The 21184-nt window shown below is 39.1% G+C and overlaps 1 protein-coding gene across 6 annotated transcripts in view; it reads right to left on the minus strand.

Moving 5' to 3' along the window:
• The window catches only part of Klhl32 (kelch like family member 32), a 265516-nt gene that overhangs the window by 105979 nt on the left and 138353 nt on the right, over nucleotides 1-21184 (minus strand). For all 6 annotated transcript variants that reach the window (XM_045154373.1, XM_045154372.1, XM_045154374.1 and 3 more), the window contains one exon: nucleotides 8308-8406. In XM_045154373.1, the coding sequence (XP_045010308.1) occupies nucleotides 8308-8406 (99 nt within the window). The remainder of the gene's footprint in view (nucleotides 1-8307; nucleotides 8407-21184) is intronic.

The raw sequence follows: 21184 nt of genomic DNA on the forward strand, positions 1-21184 counted from the left end.
GAGGAGAGACACAGAAAACATAGAAGGTGAAGGGAGGGATAAGAAGCTGAATGGTATTTCAGTTTGAGAGAAGATGGCACATATCTCATGAGTAGAAACACTTTCATGAGAAAGGTGAGTGGAGATTTTCTTTTAATCTCCTCTAATTTCTGAATACTAACAATGGGGGCAAGACTGGATTTGTTTTGCCTTATTAGCTGATCTAAACTGCTGCATTTATCAAACACTGAAAGAATTTTACTTTGGGGGAGAAAAATATATGTACAAAGTTATTTTTATTTGTCTAGCTAAAAATAGTTAGCTTAAACTGAAAATTATCCATATTAGAAGAATCCTCCAAGGGTTAGAGAGATGGCTTAGTGGTTAAGCACTTGCCTGTCGGGCCTAAGGACCCTGGTTCGAGGCTTGATTCCCCAGCACCCACGTTAGCCACATGCACAAGGGTGCACACATCTGGAGTTCCTTTTCAGTGGCTAGAGGCCCTGGCGTGCCCATTCTCTATCTATCTATCTATCTGCCTCTTTCTCTGTCTGTCACTCTAAAATAAATAAATTTAAAAAAAAGAAAAATCCTCCAAGATTTCTGCCCTCTGTCTAAGAACTCACAAAGAAGATATCATCAGCCCAAGATTACCCACATAACAAATTAAAATGCCAAAATAACTTCCTTGGCCAGGCAGAAGCCTTTGGGCTGTCACTTGCTGGCATCCTTTGGTGTGAACTTGATGAATGAAAGACAAGATAATAACATATGCAAAAAAATTAATTGGGATTCTAATGTGACTACTAAAGATCTTATATTGCATTTCAGAGCCAAATATGAATGATATTTGGCAGATAGAATATTCTGGATTACTCATACCAGAGAGCAAATACTCTTGATTAGAACAAATAATTAGTAGTTGGTTATGATTACTTAATAGGTCTGATAAATTTCTACCCTTGTTTTTTTTTATCATTTTTACTGTCAAAAAATTTTAAAAGATTAAACCATTTGTAACATACTTTCCAAATGTTATACTTTAAATTTCTTTAAACACAAAGGTATCAGCTCCAATGAACTATGGAATGGCATGCAGCTAGTGCTTTTGATTATGGGCATATTAAATATATATGTGGGCAGGATCATTTGTCTTCTCTAACATAGGAAAAATAGCCCAGTGTTGGAGAAAAATATGTATGAGTTATAACTTCTCAACCTCGAAGATAAATTATCCCCATTCAGAACACCCACTATATATTACGTATTTAGGCAATACTGCTAATTTAATAATTAAAATTATAATAATACATTGTTTAGAATATAACTTCCTATAAGTCATATTTGTATTACTTAGTTTCAAAATGATAATGTAGTAAAATATGTAAGCTCCTCAGTGTCAAGTTCAATCATCTTCAAAAGTATTTCTAACTGAAAAAAAATGTATTCAGTGAGTAAAACTAATGGAAGGCTGCTTATATACTTTTCATGCCATTGTTTAATATGTTAATATTAAAAAGATTAAAGATTAGTGAATGAAGGCAGCTTTTGTTCCTTTAACAGATACTGAGTTCATAAAATATAATGGAAAGGAGAAGACATGAAATTGGTGTAAAGTGAGATCCATGCACCCAAAGGCTCCCAGTGCAACAGGGTGGGGAGAGAGTTTCTCAGCACAATAAACTTTCTGCGGGATGATAAAAAGTAGCCCTCAGCCGTTGGTGGTATTTCAAGTTCAGTCCTTCTTGAAGTTCAGAGGAGAAAAACTATTTCCTTAATGAGAAAAAAAAAAAAAACCTGTAAAATTTCTGTTTTTAAACATAGGAAAAAATTACACAGAATCTTTCCTAACATCAAGAGGGTAAAGTTCTTTAAATCTTTGTCCCGTCACTGAAGACAGAAAATGACCAATTCTCCCTGGAGCCCACGGAGTGGAAGTCTGTGAAGACAAGGAATGCTGAATCAACATCAGTCTTCCACCACAGAGGAGGATCTGGGGGAAGGGAGGCTGCCTCCTACCCTAAAGATTCTTTCCTATTAGCTCTCAGGTACCAGCTATGGGAATAACTCACCAGATGATTCAGGTGTGTGTACAACAAAAACACCTTCATTCCAGAGGAGAGGTTTTGTTAATGCTTGTAAAAGAAGAAAACAAAACAAAACAAAAAGAAACAAACACCACTTTATGTTTTTCCTGCAGAGATAAAATTCTTTAGCTAAGGCCCTTGCACTCACAACTCAGAAGCATGCCTCCTCTTGCTGGTCACGTCATTCACATAAAAGTGCTAAACTAATGCCGCTTAATGACAAATTAATGTCCATGAATAAAATATACACCTCTAATAGCATAGAGTAATTTGCCATTACAATATCATCATTGGACATGCCCCTGGTTTAATACGATGTATTTAATTCATAATCTAATGAGTGATATATAAAAAGAGGGAGATGAACCCTGCAATTACATTTATGTGAGTCTGTCACCTTATTTGTAAAACCTTAGAGTCATTTACATTCAAATTAGAACAAATGAGTGATTTCACAAAGTGCAGTGATAAATGACCACAAAAGCCCAAGACAAAACTGTATTTCCTGTGAACACATTAACAGTTCCCTATTATTTGTTAAAAATTACAATGTATATTGCCCAGTGTGGTGTGAATAATAACTTTTTTACTGATTAGGTCAGAAGACTAATATGTAGCAAAATAAATAATTTTTCTTTTCATTTTTTTTCCAATTTTTTTGCTTTAACGGAACTATGAAATTCAGGTGGATTCACACTGCCACCTGCTGGCCATGAATGAATGCTAGACAATCAGAAGGTGATACAGATACTAGCCATCTATCAAAGGAGATACATGTACACTCACAACTTTCGTGGCTTTGTTGTAAAAGCCTATGGAATGTTCTTTCTTATTACTTTACTTAAGTTGCAAGTCATTATAAAGGCTTTGACACTTGGTGATCAGAACACTACAGGTCAATAAACAGTAGAATATCTACCAGGGGAAGTGTACAAATGTACAGTGAGTGCCCCTTTAAGGAAGCTAGCTATAGAAGGTGGCATCTTCAACAAAGCATGTGGCTACTAGTGGGTCACTTTCATGGGATACAATACAAAACCCAGTGGCTAATTCCTCTTCATGTTACATGGGTCACTGTGAGTCAGCAGAGAGGTGAGTGGGTAGCTGTCTGTGCTTCCCACTCCTGGCACAGTTTAAAGGGGACAGAAAGCCTCTGCCTGATACTAGGGATCTCTAGCAGGTACCCATGTATAACCTCTGCCTTAGTGTCCAGAACAAAGTGGACTATGAAGGTTCTTCCTGGGCTACGAGGAACCTGGGGAGGAGTAGGCTGGACAGTAGTAAATTAATACATCAGAATGGCCATCAAGTAGCTAGTGGACATTTTCAAACAAAATCACCTCCTTACTTCTGAATGTAAATTCCTCCATCTGTAAAAGGCAAGCAGCAGGCCTGACCTTTCTTATGGGGTACTTAGAGTGGAAATGTGAGTGCTTGTAAAACACCCAATACTGACAGGTCCTTCATTTGCCTGGGAAAGGCAAGAATGCTCATGAGAGTACAGTTAGGCCTATAAGGAAGCTAGGAAGAAGCAAACCCCCAGGAATAATGAGAATCTCATTGCAAGGATGTGGGAAAGGATGAGAACTTAAAAGCTGTCAAATGTCCCATGTGGATCTGATAGGCTGTTGCAGTGACCCACCATCTGCATCATGTTCACTGCCAGGGTCTCCCTGTATTCCACAGGTGTGCTGTGAGAACCTGTGAGAAGCCTTACAGTGGTCCTCAGACACATAAAGGGGCACTGTTCCTGAAGCTTACAGCACTGGGTCTCTGCCCTTAGCAGCCTGCAAGAGAAGAGCCCTCAATGTGGCCCCACGGTATCCTGTTCCTTCTCTGGGGCTGAAGTAGTGGAGCAGCAGAATTTCCACGTGCTCAGAGGAGCTCCACACAGAGGCAGCGGCTGATGCTGCCAAGGCTTATCTTTGCACGGGCTTCCTCGGGAGCACTGGGAAGAGCAGGGCCTCGCAGAAGAGGCGTTGGCCCTTCACCAAAGAACTAACAGAGATTTAAGAACTACAAAATAACAGCAGACATCTTAGTGAGGATTTCAAAAACTCCTAGTTGAACAAAGTGTCAAACAATGATGGACACTATATTAGCCCTAATAGTACAGCACAGCTTCTAGGTACATTTTAAGTGTTGGGTATTTTTTCACTATCAAAAATCTGTTTATAGAGCTGGAGAAATGGTTCAATGGATAAGGCACTTGCCTATGAAGCCTAAGATCTCAGGTTTGTTTCCCCAGTACACACATAAGCTAGATGCTCAAGGAGGCATATGCGTCTGGAGTTCATTTGCGATAGTTGGAAACCCTGGTGTTCTCTCTCTCTATTTCCCTCTTTCTCTATCTCCCTAATATATACTAATTTTTCTTCTCCCGAGGTAAGGTTTCAGTCTAGTTCAGACTGACCTGGAATTCACTATGTAGTCTCAGGGTGGCCTTGAACTCAAGGAGATCCTCCTACCTCTGCCTCCCAAATGCTGGGATTAGAGGTGTGTGCCACTATGCCCAGCTTATAAATAGGTAAGATGTGATAGATAAAAATATCTAAAATACAAAACAGTGTCGGGAGCCATTTTGGCTGGACTTGTATCCATAGCCCTGGGCTTCTGGCTGTAAGACATTACCAAAACTATAGCAGCCTTCCTGTAAGTAAGATTGTGTATCTTCAGTGTGGGGAAGCCGTCTGGCAGCAAGACATTAGCATAACCATAGCAGCCTACCTGTAAGCAAGATTAGGTATCTTCAGCCATTTGGCTGGTCTTTTGTACTGAGAAATGATTGAAATGCAAAAACTCTGTAACTTGAAGGTTTTTTGATAAGGAACTTGTAAAGCTCATAAAATCTTTGTCCATGGAAAAACTGTTTGTAAAAAGATATAAAAAGGAATGCTGTGAAATAAACCATGTCTTCAGTCCTGGCTTGAGGCCTTGCTTCAGCCCTGGACTGGGGTCCATGCTTTCAGTCTTTCTTCTGTCTTTCCTTAATCCTTACTCCCTATTAGGCTCAAACCCTTTCAGCCAGCAGGCTCCAGCAAAACAGCATATTTTTTTCCTTTGGTTTCTCGAGGTAGGGTCTCACTCTAGCTCAGGCTGACCTGGAATTCACTCTGTAGTCTCAGGATGGCCTTGAACTCTTGATGATCCTCTTACCTGTCTCCCAAGTGCTGGGATTAAAGGTGTGCACCACCATGCCCAGCTAAAACAGCAATTAAAAAAAAATTGTTTATATATTCAACAAAGTGATAGTACAGTAAATCAAAAATCAATTAAGTAATAATGAAAAATAGTAATACATATATATGTGATAGATACACGTACACATATGATTATTAAATAAAAGCAAATTGACCTGATATAAGCAGAAAATTGCTATACATGCATGGTTTTGGCTACATAAAGTCAAAGATTTTTTTCTACAAGTTCAACATCTTGCAACAAAAAAATTTAAAAAGCAGTTACATAAAAGCATAAAATGAAAACATTTGTGAAAACAGTGAATGGCTCAGGTACTGGTCAAAAAGCTCAAGAAATCACTATTCACAAAATTTATGCATAACAAACTGCACTTCTGCCCCAGCAAAATACAACATGAAACCATACAACTCAGAAGTACACCAATCACTTAGATTCTAAAATACCTGATGAGGTAGAAAAATGTTCACGCACGTCCACTCTTCACTGGGAATGCTCATTTATTTATTTATATTGTCTTTTTTTGGTTTTTTGAGGGAGTGTCTTACTCTAGCCCAGGTTGACCTGGAATTCACTATGGAGTCTCAGGGTGGCCTCAAACTCACAGCGAACCTCCTACCTCAGCTGCCTGAGTGCTGGGATTAAAGGCGTGTGCCACCATGCCTGACTGGGAATGCTCATTTATAAAAAGTTATAGGTATAAAAATGTCACACTATAATATACACTGTGTCAATTACCACCACACCAAATATATCACATTATTTATAATATACACCATAATAATTACCACCACACCAAATATATCACATTATTTATAATATATACCATAATAATTAATACCACACCAAATATATCACATTATTTATAATATACACCATGATAAAACCATGCCAAGTTTCTGTCAATGTGCATCACTGATTCTTATCTGCCTTTGAAAAAGGAATTCAATGATTCTTCAGAAAGCTCAAGTTACAGTATTTAACATAGTAATATCAAATAAAAGTAATTTCTTTCTTTTTTTTTTTTAATACTTTTTGTTCATTTTTTATTTAGTTATTTGAGAGCGACAGACATAGAGAGAAAGACAGATAGAAGGAGAGAGAGAGAATGGGCGTGCCAGGGCTTCCAGCCTCTGCAAACAAACTCCAGATGCGTGCGCCCCCTTGTGCATCTGGCTAACGTGGGACCTGGGGAACGGAGCCTTGAACCGGGGTCCTTAGGCTTCACAGGCAAGCGCTTAACCGCTAAGCCATCTCTCCAGCCCATAAAAGTAATTTCTATTTCACAAGTCAAACATATATTTTTTAAATCTTATAACCTTTCTATGTGATTCCCATTTCTACTGGCAGAAAATAATTAAAAACAGCTTTCCCATACCACCCCAAATATTGAGAGGATAAGGACAGAAAACAAGATAAAAATGGTTAAATATTTGCTGTTAGTTCAAATGTGTTGAGATGATGCGAACACTTCCATATTTCCACCTTTGAATTACTCCTCAGGTGAGCAGGGCTGACATTCCTCATACCCTCCCTCTGGAAGTGCTGCTTCCTATTTCTCAGGTTTGTGGGGAAGATGAAATAGGAAGCTGTAGGAGCAAGAGCTTTGAAACTATCTAGTGGATAGCAGAGGTGAATGATAAAGGGTATATTTAGACATATCTAGAATTAGAGAAAATGATTAAGTAAGAAAACAAGTAAGAATTTTCTGCTTAATTTGTGTTTCTACACAAAGATAACAGAATTAAAAGTGTATGCTTATTATTTTCTAAATTCATTTTCATTTTCAGTATACTATAATAAATTCAAGAAAAGTGAAACCAGTGTAAAATAAGTCTTGCAAAAAATAAAAATAGTGGGGCTAGAGGGATGGCTTAACAGTTAAGGTGCATGCCTGCAAAGCCTAAGGACTCAGGTTCAATTCCCCAGTACTCATGTAAGCCAGATTCACAAGGTGGTGCATATGTCTAGAGTTCGTTTGCAGTTGTTGGAGGCTCTGGCAAGCCCTTTATCTCTCAATCTCTTTCTCTCTCTCAAATAAATTAATAAAATAAAATATTGAAAAAATAAAAATAATAAAAAAGTAAATCAGTCTTACTGTCTTAGCCATCCCACAAATTACCTAATAGTTTTTAATCCAAAGAGGCTTTTGAAATCAGAAAGGCCTACCACGGGGCTGGAGAGATGGCTTAGCAGTTAAGGTACTTGCCTGCAAAGCCAAAGGACCCAAGTTTGATCCCACAGGACCCATGTAAACCAGATCCACAAGGTGGCACATGTGTCTGGAGTTCGTTTGCAGTGGCTAGAGGCCCTGGTGTGCCCATTCTTTCTCTCTCAAATAAATAAATAATAAAACTTTTTTTTAAAAAAAAAGAAAGGCCTAGCACTTATCAGCCACATTGCCTCAAGCCAGTTGGGTACATTTTGAATCTCTGACTTCTCATTTTTAAAAATATGTAAATGTGTTGTAAGGATTGAATATTAAGTGTCCATAAATACACCACAGTATATGGCATGTGGAGCTCTCTCTCCACAGAGCCTTTCCTGACCAGCCAGGAAATCCTGGACAGAGGTATGGCTTACCATTCCTTCTCTAGCCTTCATCCCCCCTACTCCTGAGAAGATCACATAGTCATTAACTGTATGTGACTTTGTGATATATTAACTACTGTTGCTGAAATCTTCAATGAGTATTCCATTTTTGTTATATCTGTGTTCATTTCTACAATGAGGCAACACAGTCTCAAATCCTTTCCAGTGTTGTTTCCCCAAGACCCCAAGGGGAAGTCTGTGCATGGTTGTGAGTAAATATGCTGCCTGAGATCAGTGGGGACCTGGGTGGGCAGGGAGTTGTGGGCAGGAACACAAGAACTGCAACTATCCTGGTAGGATCCTCTCAGCTGTGTCCTGGAGAAACTCTTCTATCACAGAACATACACACACAGCCATCTATCTGTCACTGGGTTCTGGCTGGCGGACGACAGCTTGCAGTTATAGAGGAACAGAATGTGAAGGCATATTTGTGAGATGCAAGCACACATACCTGGATGAGATAGTGGGAACACAAATTAAGAAGCTCCAACAGCTGTAGGTGGCTGCCAGCTGCTAAGACATCCTGGATCACTCCTGGCTCCAACAAAATCTGTTTTGTTTGTCAATAAAGAGAAAACCATTAGCTACATTAAAACCAACACAGCACTGTGAATATAAACATACCCCACACAATATTTAAATAGCTATTATACACACATATCTAAAGCAATACTGTTTGTGGTTATGAAAGTCAGTTCTTTATACTTGGATCCATAAGCTGCGGCATTTTCTCTAACAGGTGTGTTCTTTACTTACTTTGGGCCAGTACTTCTTTCTGCCATCCAAAGCTCTTACTCAGCTACTTACTTTTTGTAGGAGGATATGAATATTTTCAAAGAACTACATAACTCGCTTAAAATTCAGGTTTGTGCTATAACCTTATAAAACACAAAAGAAACGAGTTTTAACTGTTCAAAGTATTTGTCCGAATATTGCCTTCAGAACATTGCAGACATGACACAGTTCACACAAGTTTTGTGGGAGAGGCAAAGGCATCTCCCAAATCCTGCACTAGTCAATCTCCAACAGAAAGTTTCCTTTTCCACTTTTTCAGTTTGAGTTTCTCTAGTCCTTTTTATTTAAAATAAAGAATGCACAACTATCATTTTTTTCAACAGCTATAAATGATTTTAATAATAAGCAGTTTTTAAAAGGAAAATCAAAGTATTACTATAGTCAACAGAATAAATTATCTAAATCATAGTATTCTGGAAAAAAACTGTAGGGAAACACTGGCTTAAGGTTTTCGAAATACCCAATAACAGTGAGAACTGTCCCTCCTTTATTTACATCTCCATGAGTGTTCCCAATGTAGCATCCTTTCTGTGCCACATGAAGTAACCCTTTCATGCAGATTAACGACTAAATCAATTTTCAGGAACTGGATTCAGGTGGTCAGCCACTCTTAGTTTCAGACACCGAAGGTGAATGGTATTCTGAAAATGGAGGGCATCATTTGACTTATGAAAAAGAATCAAGTCCAAAAATGGGCTCTTTCCATTTCCAACCTGATGATTTCTAGTTATGTTCAGTTTTCTGTTTTTCAGCTGTTGCTGTAAGCATCTTCTTTAACTCCTTCAAAATACATGTCAGTGTTCTGTCTGACTTGTATCAGTTTTTTTCTTGGTAACTCTTTTTGGTCTGGGGAATGATGAGCAACAAGGCATTTCTTTAAACCCATGTTCTTGAACTCACACATACCTGAAGTAAATATTTTCTGTGTGGCAGGAGGGACCCACTCATCGCCATCACTTTCAAGGTACTCTGCAGTAGTACAGTGGTTGAAAACACCAAGCTGTGTAGCACTAGATGTAACAGCATTTATGCTAGGTGTGTTCAAATTCTTTAGGCAGGTTGGTGAGGCTTGTTTGTCATTTCCAGGATAGAATTTTGTTTTATATATAGTTAGCATCAAGATCTGAATAAAAGGAACATAATTTTTTGAAAGCTCCACTTACTCTAAAAATTCTCTGGTAGGAACCTGAAGCTACAGTTGACTGTGAACATGAAACAAAGTCTTGGCTATCTTCGAGATCTCATTCTGAATCAAACTTATGAGGCAGAGAAGAATATGGTCTTGGATACCTAGAAGCTGACATACTTTTCTTTTCTTTTATTTTTAACTTTTACTAACATTTTCCATGATTATAAAATATATCCCATGGTAATTCCCTCCCTCCCACCCATACACTTTCCCATTTGAAATTCCATTCAACATCATATTACCTCCCCATTACAATCATTGTAATTACATATATACAACAACAACTATTAAGTATCCTCCTCCCTTCCTTTCTCTACACTTTATGTCTCTTTTTTACCTTACTGGCCTCTGCTAATAAGTATTTTCATTCTCACACAGAAGCCCAGTCATCTGTAGCTAGGATCCACATATGAGAGAGAACATGTGGCGCTTGGCTTTTTGGGCCTGGGATACCTCACTTAGTATAATCCTTTCCAGGTCCATCCATTTTTCTGCAAATTTCATAATTTCATTTTTCTTTACCGCTGAGTAGAACTCCATTGTATAAATGTGCCACATCTTCATTATCCACTCCTCTGTTGAGGGACATCTAGGCTGGTTCCATTTCCCAGGTATTATAAATTGAGCAGCAATAAACATGGTTGAGCACGTACTTCTAAGGAAATGAGATGAGTCCTTTGGATATATGCCTAGGAGCGCTATAGCTGGGTCATATGGTAAATCAATCTCTAGCTGTTTTAGGAACCTCCACACTGTTTTCCACAATGGCTGGACCAGATTGCATTCCCACCAGCAGTGAAGAAGGGTTCCTTTTTTTCCACATCCCCGCCAACATTTATGATCATTTGTTTTCATGATGGTGGCCAATCTGACAGGAGTGAGATGGAATCTCAATGTAGTTTTAATCTGCATTTCCCTGATGACTAGTGACGTAGAACATTTTTTTAGATGCTTATATGCCATTCGTATTTCTTCCTTTGAGAACTCTCTATTTAGCTCCATAGCCCATTTTTTGATTGGCTTGTTTGATTCCTTATTATTTAACTTTTTGAGTTCTTTGTATATCCTAGATATTAATCCTCTATCAGATATATAGCTGGCGAAGATTTTTTCCCATTCTGTAGGTTGCCTCTTTGCTTTTTTCACTGTGTCCTTTGCGGTGCAGAATCTTTGTAATTTCATTAGGTCCCAGTGATTAATCTGTGGTTTTATTGCCTGAGCAATTGGGGTTGTACTCAGAAAGTCTTTGCCAAGACCAATATGTTGAAGGGTTTCCCCTACTTTTTCCTCCACCAGTTTCAGAGTTTCAGGTCTGATGTTAAGGTGTTTAATCCATTTGGACTTAATTCTTGTGCATGGCGAGAGAGAAGAATCTATTTTCATCCTTCTGCAGATATATATCCAGTTTTCAAAACACCATTTGCTGAAGAGACTATCTCTTCTCCAATGAGTATTTTTGGCATTTTTTATTGAATATCAGGTGGCTATAGCTACTTGGGCTTACATCTGGGTCCTCTATTCTGTTCCACTGATCTACATGTCTGTTTTTGTGACAGTACCATGCTCTTTTGGTTACTATGGCTCTGTAGTATAGGTTAAAATCATGTATGGTGATACCACCAGCCTCTTTTTTGTTACTCAGTATTATTTTAGATATTCGAGGTTTTTTGTGATTCCAAATGAATTTTTGGATTGTTTTCTCTATTTCCATGAAGAAAGCCTTTGGAATTTTGACAGCGATTGCATTAAATGTGTAGATTGCTTTTGGTAAGATTGCCATTTTCACAATATTGATTCTTCCAATCCAGGAACAAGGGATGTTTCTCCACTTTCTAGTGTCTTCTGCAATTTCTCGCTTGAGTGTTTTAAAGTTCTCATTGTATAGATTCTTTACTTCCTTGGTTAGGTTTATTCCAAGGTACTTTATTTTTTTTGATGCAATTGTGAATGGGAGTAATTCTCTGATTTCATCCTCTGTGTGTTTGTTGTTAGCATATATGAAGGCTACTGATTTCTGTGTATTTATTTTGTATCCTGCTACATTGCTGTAGGTTTTGATCAGCTCTAACAGCTTGCTAGTAGATTCTTTAGGGTCCTTTATGCACAGAATCATGTCATCTGCAAATAATGATAACTTGATTTCTTCCTTTCTAATTTGTATCACTTTTATGTGTGTCTCTTGCCTTATTGCTATGGCTAAGACTTCCAAAACTATATTAAATAAAAGTGGGGACAGTGGACACCCCTGTCTTGTTCCTGATTTTAGTGGAAAAGCTTCCAGGTTTTCCCCATTTAGTAATATGTTGGTTGTAGGCTTGTCCTAAATAGTCTTTATTATATTAAGACATGTTCCTTCTATTCCTAGTCTCTGTAGGACTTTATCATGAAGGGATGTTGGATTTTGTCAAACGCTTTCTCTGCGTCTAATGAGATGATCATGTGATTTTTGTCCTTCAACCCGTTTATGTAATGTATTACATTTATAGATATGCGTATGTTGAACCATCCCTGCATCTTTGGGATAAAGCCTACTTGGTCAGGGTGAATGATCTTTTTGATATACTGTTGTATTCTGTTTGCCAATATTTTGTTGAGAATTTTTGCATCTATGTTCATGAGGGAGATTGGTCTGTAATTTTCTTTTTTTTGTTCTATCTTTGCCTGGTTTTGGTATCAGGGTGATGCTGGCCTCATAGAAGGAGTTTGATAGAATTCCTTCTTTTTCTATTTCCTGGAAAAGCTTAAGAAGCAATGGTGTTAGCTCTTCCTTAAAAGTCTGGTAAAATTCAGCAGTGAATCCATCCGGGCCTGGGCTTTTTTTAGTTGGGAGATTATTGATAACTGTTTGGATCTCCATGTTTGTTATAGGTCTATTTAAGTGATTAATCTCATTTTGATTTAATTTAGGTAGGTCATACAGATCAAGGAAATCATCCATTTCTTTCAGATTTTCATACTTTGTGGAGTATATGCTTTCATAGTATGTCCCTATGATTTTTTGAATTTCCCTGGAATCTGTTGTGATGTTACCTTGTTCATCTCTGATTTTATTAATTTGTGTCTCTTCTCTCTTTCTTTTGGTCAGATTTGCTTAGGGTTTATCAATCTTGTTTATCCTTTCAAAGAACCAACACTTTGTTTCATTAATTCTTTGGATTGTTCTTTTTGTTTCTATTTCATTAATTTCTGCCCTAATCTTTATTATTTCTTCCCGCCTACTGATTTTTGGTTTGCCTTCTTCTTTTTCCAAGACTTTAAAGGCGAAGCATTAGGTCGTTTACTTGCGACCTTTCTAATTTCTTAATATAGGCACTTAAGGCTATAAATTTACCTCTTTGAACTGCCTTCATTGTGTCCCAGAGATTTTGATGTGTTGTGTTCTCATTATCATTTGACTCTATAAATTTTTTGATTTCCTTTTTGATTTCTTCATTGACCCATTCATCATTTAGTAGTGTATTGTTCAGTTTCCATGATTTTGTGTATGCTCTAATGCCTTTCTTGCTACTGATTTGTAGTTTAATTCCATTGTGGTCAGATAGAATGCAAGGAATTATTTCAATTTTCCTGAATTTGTTAAGATTTGCTTTGTGTCCTAATATATGGTCTATTTTAGAGAATGTTCCATGTGCTGCTGAAAAGAATGTATATTCTGCAGCATTTGGATGAAATGTCCTGTATATATCTGTTAAGTCCATTCCTTCTATGACCTCATTTAGTCCAGATGCCTCTCTGTTTATTCTTTCCTGGGATGACCTGTCAATTGATGAGAGTGGGGTGTTAAAGTCACCCACCACCACTGTGTTTGGTGTTATCTGTGACCTTAGTTCTAAAAGTGTTTGTTTGACGAATTTGGGAGCCCCCATGTTAGGTGCATATATGTTTAGGATTTTAAGGTCCTCCTGTTGGAGTGTGCCCTTAATTAATATAAAGTGACCTTCCTTATCTTTCTTGACTAACGTCGGACTAAAGTCTACCCTGTCTGATATTAGGATAGCAACCCCTGATTGTTTTCTAGGCCCATTTGCTTGAAACACCGTCTTCCAACCTTTTACCCTAAGATAATGTCTATCCTTTGTAGAAAGGTGAGTTTCTTGGAGACAACAAATTGTAGGATCCTGCTTTTTAACCCAGTCTGCAAATCTATGTCTTTTCGTTAGGGCGTTGAGGCTGTTGATATTAAGAGATATTATTGAAAGGTGTGTATTTATGTTTGCCATTTTTTGTGTGTGTGTGTGTGTTTCTGGTTCTACCTGCGCTCTCTTCTGTTAACTAGTATTTGAGTATTGCTTATTTTTTCTAGGTTCCTTATATGTGTGCTTTTCCTTTTGTTCAGCATGGAGGATTCTATCAAGTATTTTCTGTAGAGCTGGTTTTGTCTTCAAATACTCCTTTAACCTGCTTTTGTCATGGAATGTATTTATTTCTCCATCTATTTGAATGGATAACTTTGCAGGATAAAGTAACCTTGGTTGACAGTTGTTATCTTTCAGAACTTGGAATATATCACTCCAAGCCCTTCTGGCTTTAAAAGTTTGTGTTGAATAATCTGCTGTAATCTTGATGGGCTTGCTTTTGTAGGTAACTTGATTTTTCTCTCTAACTGCTTTCAATATTTTTTCTTTGGTTTGTGTGTTTGGAAGTTTGATTATAATATGGCGAGGAGAGGTTCTTTCTGGGTTTTGTCTGGCTGGAGTTCTAAAGGCTTCCTGTATCTGCATTGGCACCTCTCCCAATTTGGGGGAAATTTTCTTCTATGATTTTGTTGAAGATGCCTACTATGCCTCTGGAATGGAGTTCTTCTCCTTCTAATATGCCCTGAATTCTTATATTGGATCTTTTCATAGTGTCCCAAATATCTTGAAATTCCCACTCATACTTTTTTATAAGTTTGTCTTTCTCTTTGTTGGACTGCATTAGGTCTGCCACCTGGTCTTCTAGGTTAGATATTCTGTCCTCTCCCTCATCCATCCTACTGGTGAGATTTTCTACAGAGTTTTTTATTTCATTAACTGTGTTCTTCATTGCTAGTAATTCTGACTGGTTTTTCTTTATTATTTTTATTTCCCTATTTATGTCTTGTATTGCCTTCTTTATTTCATTAAATTGGTGTCCTGCCTCTTCTTTGATTCCTTTGATTTCCTCTTTGATTTCTTCTTTGATTGTTTTCATGTGTTCTTTGACCTCTTTGAACATATTTATAATCATTCTTTTGAACTCTTTCTCAGGCATTTCCTCTAACTCTTTCTCACTGGAGGACATTTCTGATGCATTAATACTTTTAGGTGGATTTATATCGTCTTGCTTTTTAGTGTTTCTTGTGTTATAATGTATATATTTTTGCATCTTGGATTAAGTTAATGCTTGGATTTTCTAGCTAGCTGTGTATTCTTAGCTGTATCAATTGATTTGATGTAAGATATTTTCAGGGTAGGAACTTAAGGTGTTAGGTGTGGCTCTTAAGACTCTCAGAGTATCTACAAAGATGTTCTTAGGGGTTGAGTTTCCCTGCTAAAGGAGTATTCAAGCAGGCTGAGTAGAATAAAATACAGGTAGATTCTAAAATATAACTAAACACTGTATACATTCAATCAAAAACAGCCCCAAGTATGTATGCAAGAGTAGTTATTATAACGACCAGATCCTCTATGAACAAAGAGGTTAAGATTTCTGGTCTGTTGAGGGATCCAAGTCAGCTTGCGACCAAGTGAGACCCTTCCCTGGTGCAATCCCAGTTACCTTGGATGATTTTGGTCTCAGTAAAGTTGCTGCCTGGGTCGTTGGGCTGCTGTTCTGATTTCTGGAGCTGGACACTTGCTTTTCCTGCGGGGCAAACCGAGCCGCTGCTGCTGCCTCTGCTGCTGCTGTAGCTGCCACTGCTGGAGCCACCACTGCTGCTGAAGCTACTGCTGCTGTGTCCACTGCCGCTGCTCCCCCTGAAGCTGCTGCTGCCGATTCTGCTGCTGCTGCCACTCCTTGGTCTGCTGCTGCTGGGGCTGCTGTTACCGGTGCTGGAGCCGCTGATGTTGCTGCCGAACTCTGCTCCTGCTTGGGTCCCGCTGTCAGCCCAAGTTGGCGTGGCCGGGTCCGGGCCGCTGCTTTGTTCGCCAGAGCTGGGCTCAGGCGATGGGGGAGGGGATGGAGCCGCAGCTGCTCTGGTTCGCTCGCTGTTCCACATGTTCTTCTACCTCGCGGTCTGCTCCTCCATTGCTCACTGCCGCTCTCTCCTCACGTTTCCTGAGTTGTGGAGAACGCCGGTGTGAGGGAAAGCTCCCGCACCTGGATTTTCCTGCGGCTCGAGCCAAGTCTGGTGGCTTGCAGCCGCGGCGGTTGGCCAAGCTGCCGGAGCCGCTTTTCCCGCCTGTGCAGGCTCTGGATGCTCTGGAACTCTTCTATTTCTCCGCTGCCACTTCAATTTCCTATACACCTCACTTTTTAGTAAAAGTGTGTATTTTGCTTAGTTTTTTTGGTCTTTTTCTCCCCCTAGGCTGCTTTGGTGTGGTACCTACGCCACCATCTTAACCGGAAGTCCCTGACATACTTTTCAAAGATAATTTTTGTGAAAGCTGGCTATAGTTTTCACCTTTAGGATGGTTTTCTGCCTTAGACACATTCCAAAGTAACATAACATCCTGTGATGTCTTAGTGATTTCTATTATGTTATCCTTATCTCTAGCAGTAGCATCAAAAAGATCAGCAGAGCATTGTAGCTACCTTCATGACCAGACTAACTCTATGTAAAGTTAGTATTAGCATATACATAAGATTTTTTTCCAGTGTATTTGTACTTCTCCTTGGACTACAGCAAAGTTTCTGGAGGATATGACAGTAAAAGTATCACCTTGTCCTCTGGCCACCTGTAACACTGCTTATTTTCTGGTCTGCAAAGAAAAGAAACATCATTGTACTTGTTGGAACACAAAGTTATCCATCCTATATTTACTTTTGAAAGTGATTTTTCTTCATACCCATTAAGATATTTGCTACTGAGACAAGAATAATCACTCTCTGAGGTATTGGGCCTGAGAGAAATTCCACTCCTATGTGGTAGGATCTTGGTTGTGCTCTTCATGGTGACTGATGTTTCCATATTTTTTTATGATTTAAACACAGCTAACAGATAAATATTTGGTAGAACAATATTCTGAAATATCTCTTCCATTACTGCTTCTAGATATGGTCTCTGCTGTGTGATCTTGTGATTCCTTTTGAATACCAGGGCTTGGATTTGACTCACAGTTGGAAAATCAGTTATCTTTGCTAGAATTTTCTTTGGTCGTTGCTTGTGATGATCTTAAACATATAGCTGGTATATTGTGCATTCCAGTAGTTCTCTGGGGAGTAAAACAGAGTCTACTGTGGTCTGTATGAAACTGATCAATGTCATTACCTAAACTGTGTTTTCTATGCTTGGCATCTGTATGAGATATAACAATCTCACTTTCAATAACTTGATGAGGCTTTCAGATAATGGCAGGTCATCCCACATCAAGGAATCACAATTCTCAGAAGCACCAGCTATCTCTTCCTGCCTAAGTGTTGAAGGTGAACAACATGTAGATCTCTCTTGAAGAACAGTGGTGGTTCCTACATCATGATGCTGGTAACATGGGTCTTACACAATGAATCCATATTTTTAATTTCTGCTACACTGGAGTTTTCCCCTGCTCCAAGGTCCCTTTCATTTGCAAGGTGGGTAAATCAGAGTTAGAAATTCCAGTTTCATGGTGACCAATGTAAACTGTACTCAGATGATTAGCTTGTAAGTTAAGTTTGTCACCCAACTTTCCTGTTTGCATTCTTTTTGTCCATATATGAAATAAAGCTCCATGAACCTTGAAGCAGATCCTGGCAAATTCTGGAACTAGTGACATCTGCAAAGGAGATGTACTGTCTGTTCTGGTGAGGTGTTCCATGGGCCACGCTGTGTAGTGCAGCTGAGAGATCATCAGTAACTGTTAGCTCTGAGTCAACAGAAGTGAGTTCAAGTGAAGGCTGCCAGATTCTTACAAAACTGTTCTTGTCACAGGACAGAGAAGATAGGAAGCATTTTCAGACCCACCTATGCTGATGGTGGAATCACTGCTTGAATGGTCTAAAGTGACTAAGTGGCTACTAGTTTCCTGGGAGTCACAATGTTTCTTGAAATTGAAAGTCTGCAAAAACTGATGGAAGTAGTCAATGACAGTGAAGTCTGCAACATGTGGGTCAGGTAGGACAATCTGGAAAGCTACTAGTGCTCCGACTTCTCTTCCATGTTCACAGCACTGCTGCCAGAAGTTACTGCAATATGAACCAAGCCCACATAGATTTCCAAAGTTCATCACTCCAAAAATAAAGCTTTGTCCAACAAAACAATTTTCAACTGCTTTAGTCAGTAAGTTCTGGGTTATGCCACTGTCCAGTGTTTCTGGAATTTTATCAGAATCTTGAAGGACCCTGTGCAAACCAATGGCAGTAAGTCCAAAGAATTTATTTAAGCAGCTTCCAAATACAGTAATGACAAGTAACTTGTTTGATTCTGCAACTTTTTTTATTTATTAGTTATGTACATACTCAGTGTGTAAACAGCCATGTTGGTACCAACATTAGCCTCCTCCCTGTCCTCCTCTCTAATCTGTTTGATTATACAACTTTTAAGGAGTTTATATCTATAACTGGCATTTTTAGCTTCATCTGTATAGCCACATTTTGGACAAGTAGACCTTTTAGAGTCAAGATTAACTGAGAGAAGCACTTTTAACATGATGGATATATAAAACTTGTATTCTGGAGAGCAAGTACTGAGCCAAGAAGCAATTTCTGTCTTCTATTCATGTGGTCTTGCCCTCCTCTCCCCTCACAACCATCCTCACACACCCAGGTCCTGCAGCAGCACAGCACACAGTGCTCATTCATAATTCATGAAGTGCCTGGGTTGGAGCCTCCGTCCAGAGCCCCAAGAACCTCTTCCCCAGATCCTCACCTGATACTTCAACTATCATTTTTCATGATATGAAGACACTGGGGGAAAGAAAGTCTCCTAAATATCCTGGGGACATCAATTTTCCTTTCTGTCTGGTTAAGTCCAGTGATCTGTACTGCTACTGGCCTCTCAACAAGGAAGAGAAAGACATGTCATGCTGACAAAACTCACCCTTCAGGCCTGACTGCCAGGAGCAAGGAGGCCTTAAGTGCTGACTCAGCTATCCATCCCAACCCATTTCCTTGGTCCAGTTATTCTCAAAGTCTGGTCATAGGTCAGCAGCACCAGCATCTGCTTAAAACTAGTGCAAAGAGGAAACTGTTGGGCCCCTCCAAGACTTACAGACTCATAAGCTTTCAAGGTGAGGCAACTAGTGGTTTAGCTGTTGCTCCTCCTACCAAGCACACTGTAGAGCTGATGCACAGGACAGCATGAGCTGCACCCTGCTGTCCAGGTGCTCTTCCACTCACACATCACTCTTGCTCCAACTCTGCTCACTTTCTATTCCCCATCTTTCAATGTCTCCCACCACCAAACACACCAACTCCTAGTTGTATATCTGTATCAGGACATTTGCCCATTTCCAATATTCTACTTGGGTACAACTGTTCTCTCTTATTCCTGTACCATTATATGTGCTCACTGTATGGGCCAACAGCTCCCATCAGCATACAAATATGCTGTCTAGCTCCTTCTCCCCAGACAAGCATGTACTATTAAGCCACACCCCCACCCAGCTCTGCTTTCTTTTGAACCACGGCTTTCAAGATTTTTTCTCATTGGCCTACTCTCATCTCACCAGTGACAACCATATTTCCAAATTCTACGGCCATGTGCCAATATTTAATGTTACCCTGGCCAGAAACAGTTAGCAAAGTCAATTGTGCTCCTTCTTGGAATGAGGTCATATATCCCTTGCCTCTAGGGCAATATTCCTTCTAGACTTTCTTCTACTTTACCAGTCACTCATCTTCCCTGCCCCTGTGCTTTGGAAATGACCATGGCTCAGTCCTCTGGCCTTTCACCTCTTCTCTCTCTTCACTCTGTGGATGGGTTCCTGTAGTCCTGTGGCTTTAACACTATGTATAGCAGGGATGCTCAAACTGAGCATGCTACAGGTAAAACTTGGTCTTTGCACTATCCACCAAACCTACTCCTTTCCCAACCCTTTCATCTTGGCATGCAACATCTACCAGTTATTTAAGCTAAATCCTAAGAGTCACTCTTGACTCCTGTTTTGCTTCTACCTCATACCCCATTTATCAGGCATGCCTTAAAAACAGCTCCATAATATAATCACCACTCACTACTTCCATAGTCATCACTCCAGTCAAACATAGGCCATCTTCTTAGACTTACCTCCTAACTCCTCCAAATTTATGGCACTGCTTTCTCCTTTTCCCTGTGCACTACATTTTAAAAATGTTAACAATCAAAGCAGTCCTCTCTACCTGGATCATTTTTGCTCAAGATCTCAGCATGGCTCCATCTCTGTGTTCCTACAGACATCTGCAGGCACCACGCTGCTGGGGAGGTTTTTCCTAACTGTCCCAAGTAAAGTAGCAGCTCCCCTTAACTCCTACTGCTCTCACTCTCCTGACTTGACTTTTCTTCCTCTTCATAGCACTTACCACTGCTTGTCATATGACACATTTGATTACCTCCTGTTTATCTACTCACGACAATACCACGTCCATGAGAGAAGGGACTTGGTCAGTTCTTAATCCCCAGCACTTAGAACAATGCCTAGGCATGTAGCTATTTCTCAATATTAATGGGTTTATTTAATTAAAATTTAAATAAATTAATTGATTTCTGCACATATGCTTAATTCAGAATTCATTTCACTAATTACTTTGATTCAGGTAAAGAGGAAAAAAACTATAATTTATATTTCTGGACTACTTCAGTCAAGATGTGAAAAAGTTAAGCACAGAAAGAAAAAAATACTAACATTCATCTTATTCTTGAAATTCTTTATAGTTCTTTTCCTTTAAGTCAAAAGAAGAAATGTGAATTTCTCTAACTGCAAGGAGGAAGCTTTTACTGATACTCAGGAAATGAGTGTGTTCCTCCTCAGAAGAGCAGGGATGTCATGTAGACTTGCAAAGAGACATGGCTTAAGGCGGAGAATGAGGAATAGATGGATTAGAAAGGCTCGTTTTTGCCTTTAAATCCTGTCAGTTGCACTCATTTCACACAACTGGCATTCATGATAACCTCCAAGGCATGGTAATACCAAGCCCAGGGACAGATATCATAGGGAGATAAATGGATGATTCCATGGCATGTGTACCACATCCAACAGACTCACTGTGAAAAACCTTCACAAGGAAATCCATACTGGGAATGTTTTTGTCTTTATTTTTGTTCTATAGT

The sequence above is a fragment of the Jaculus jaculus genome, chromosome 7 (assembly GCF_020740685.1).
Source record: "Jaculus jaculus isolate mJacJac1 chromosome 7, mJacJac1.mat.Y.cur, whole genome shotgun sequence".
NCBI classification, from domain to species: Eukaryota; Metazoa; Chordata; class Mammalia; order Rodentia; family Dipodidae; genus Jaculus; species Jaculus jaculus.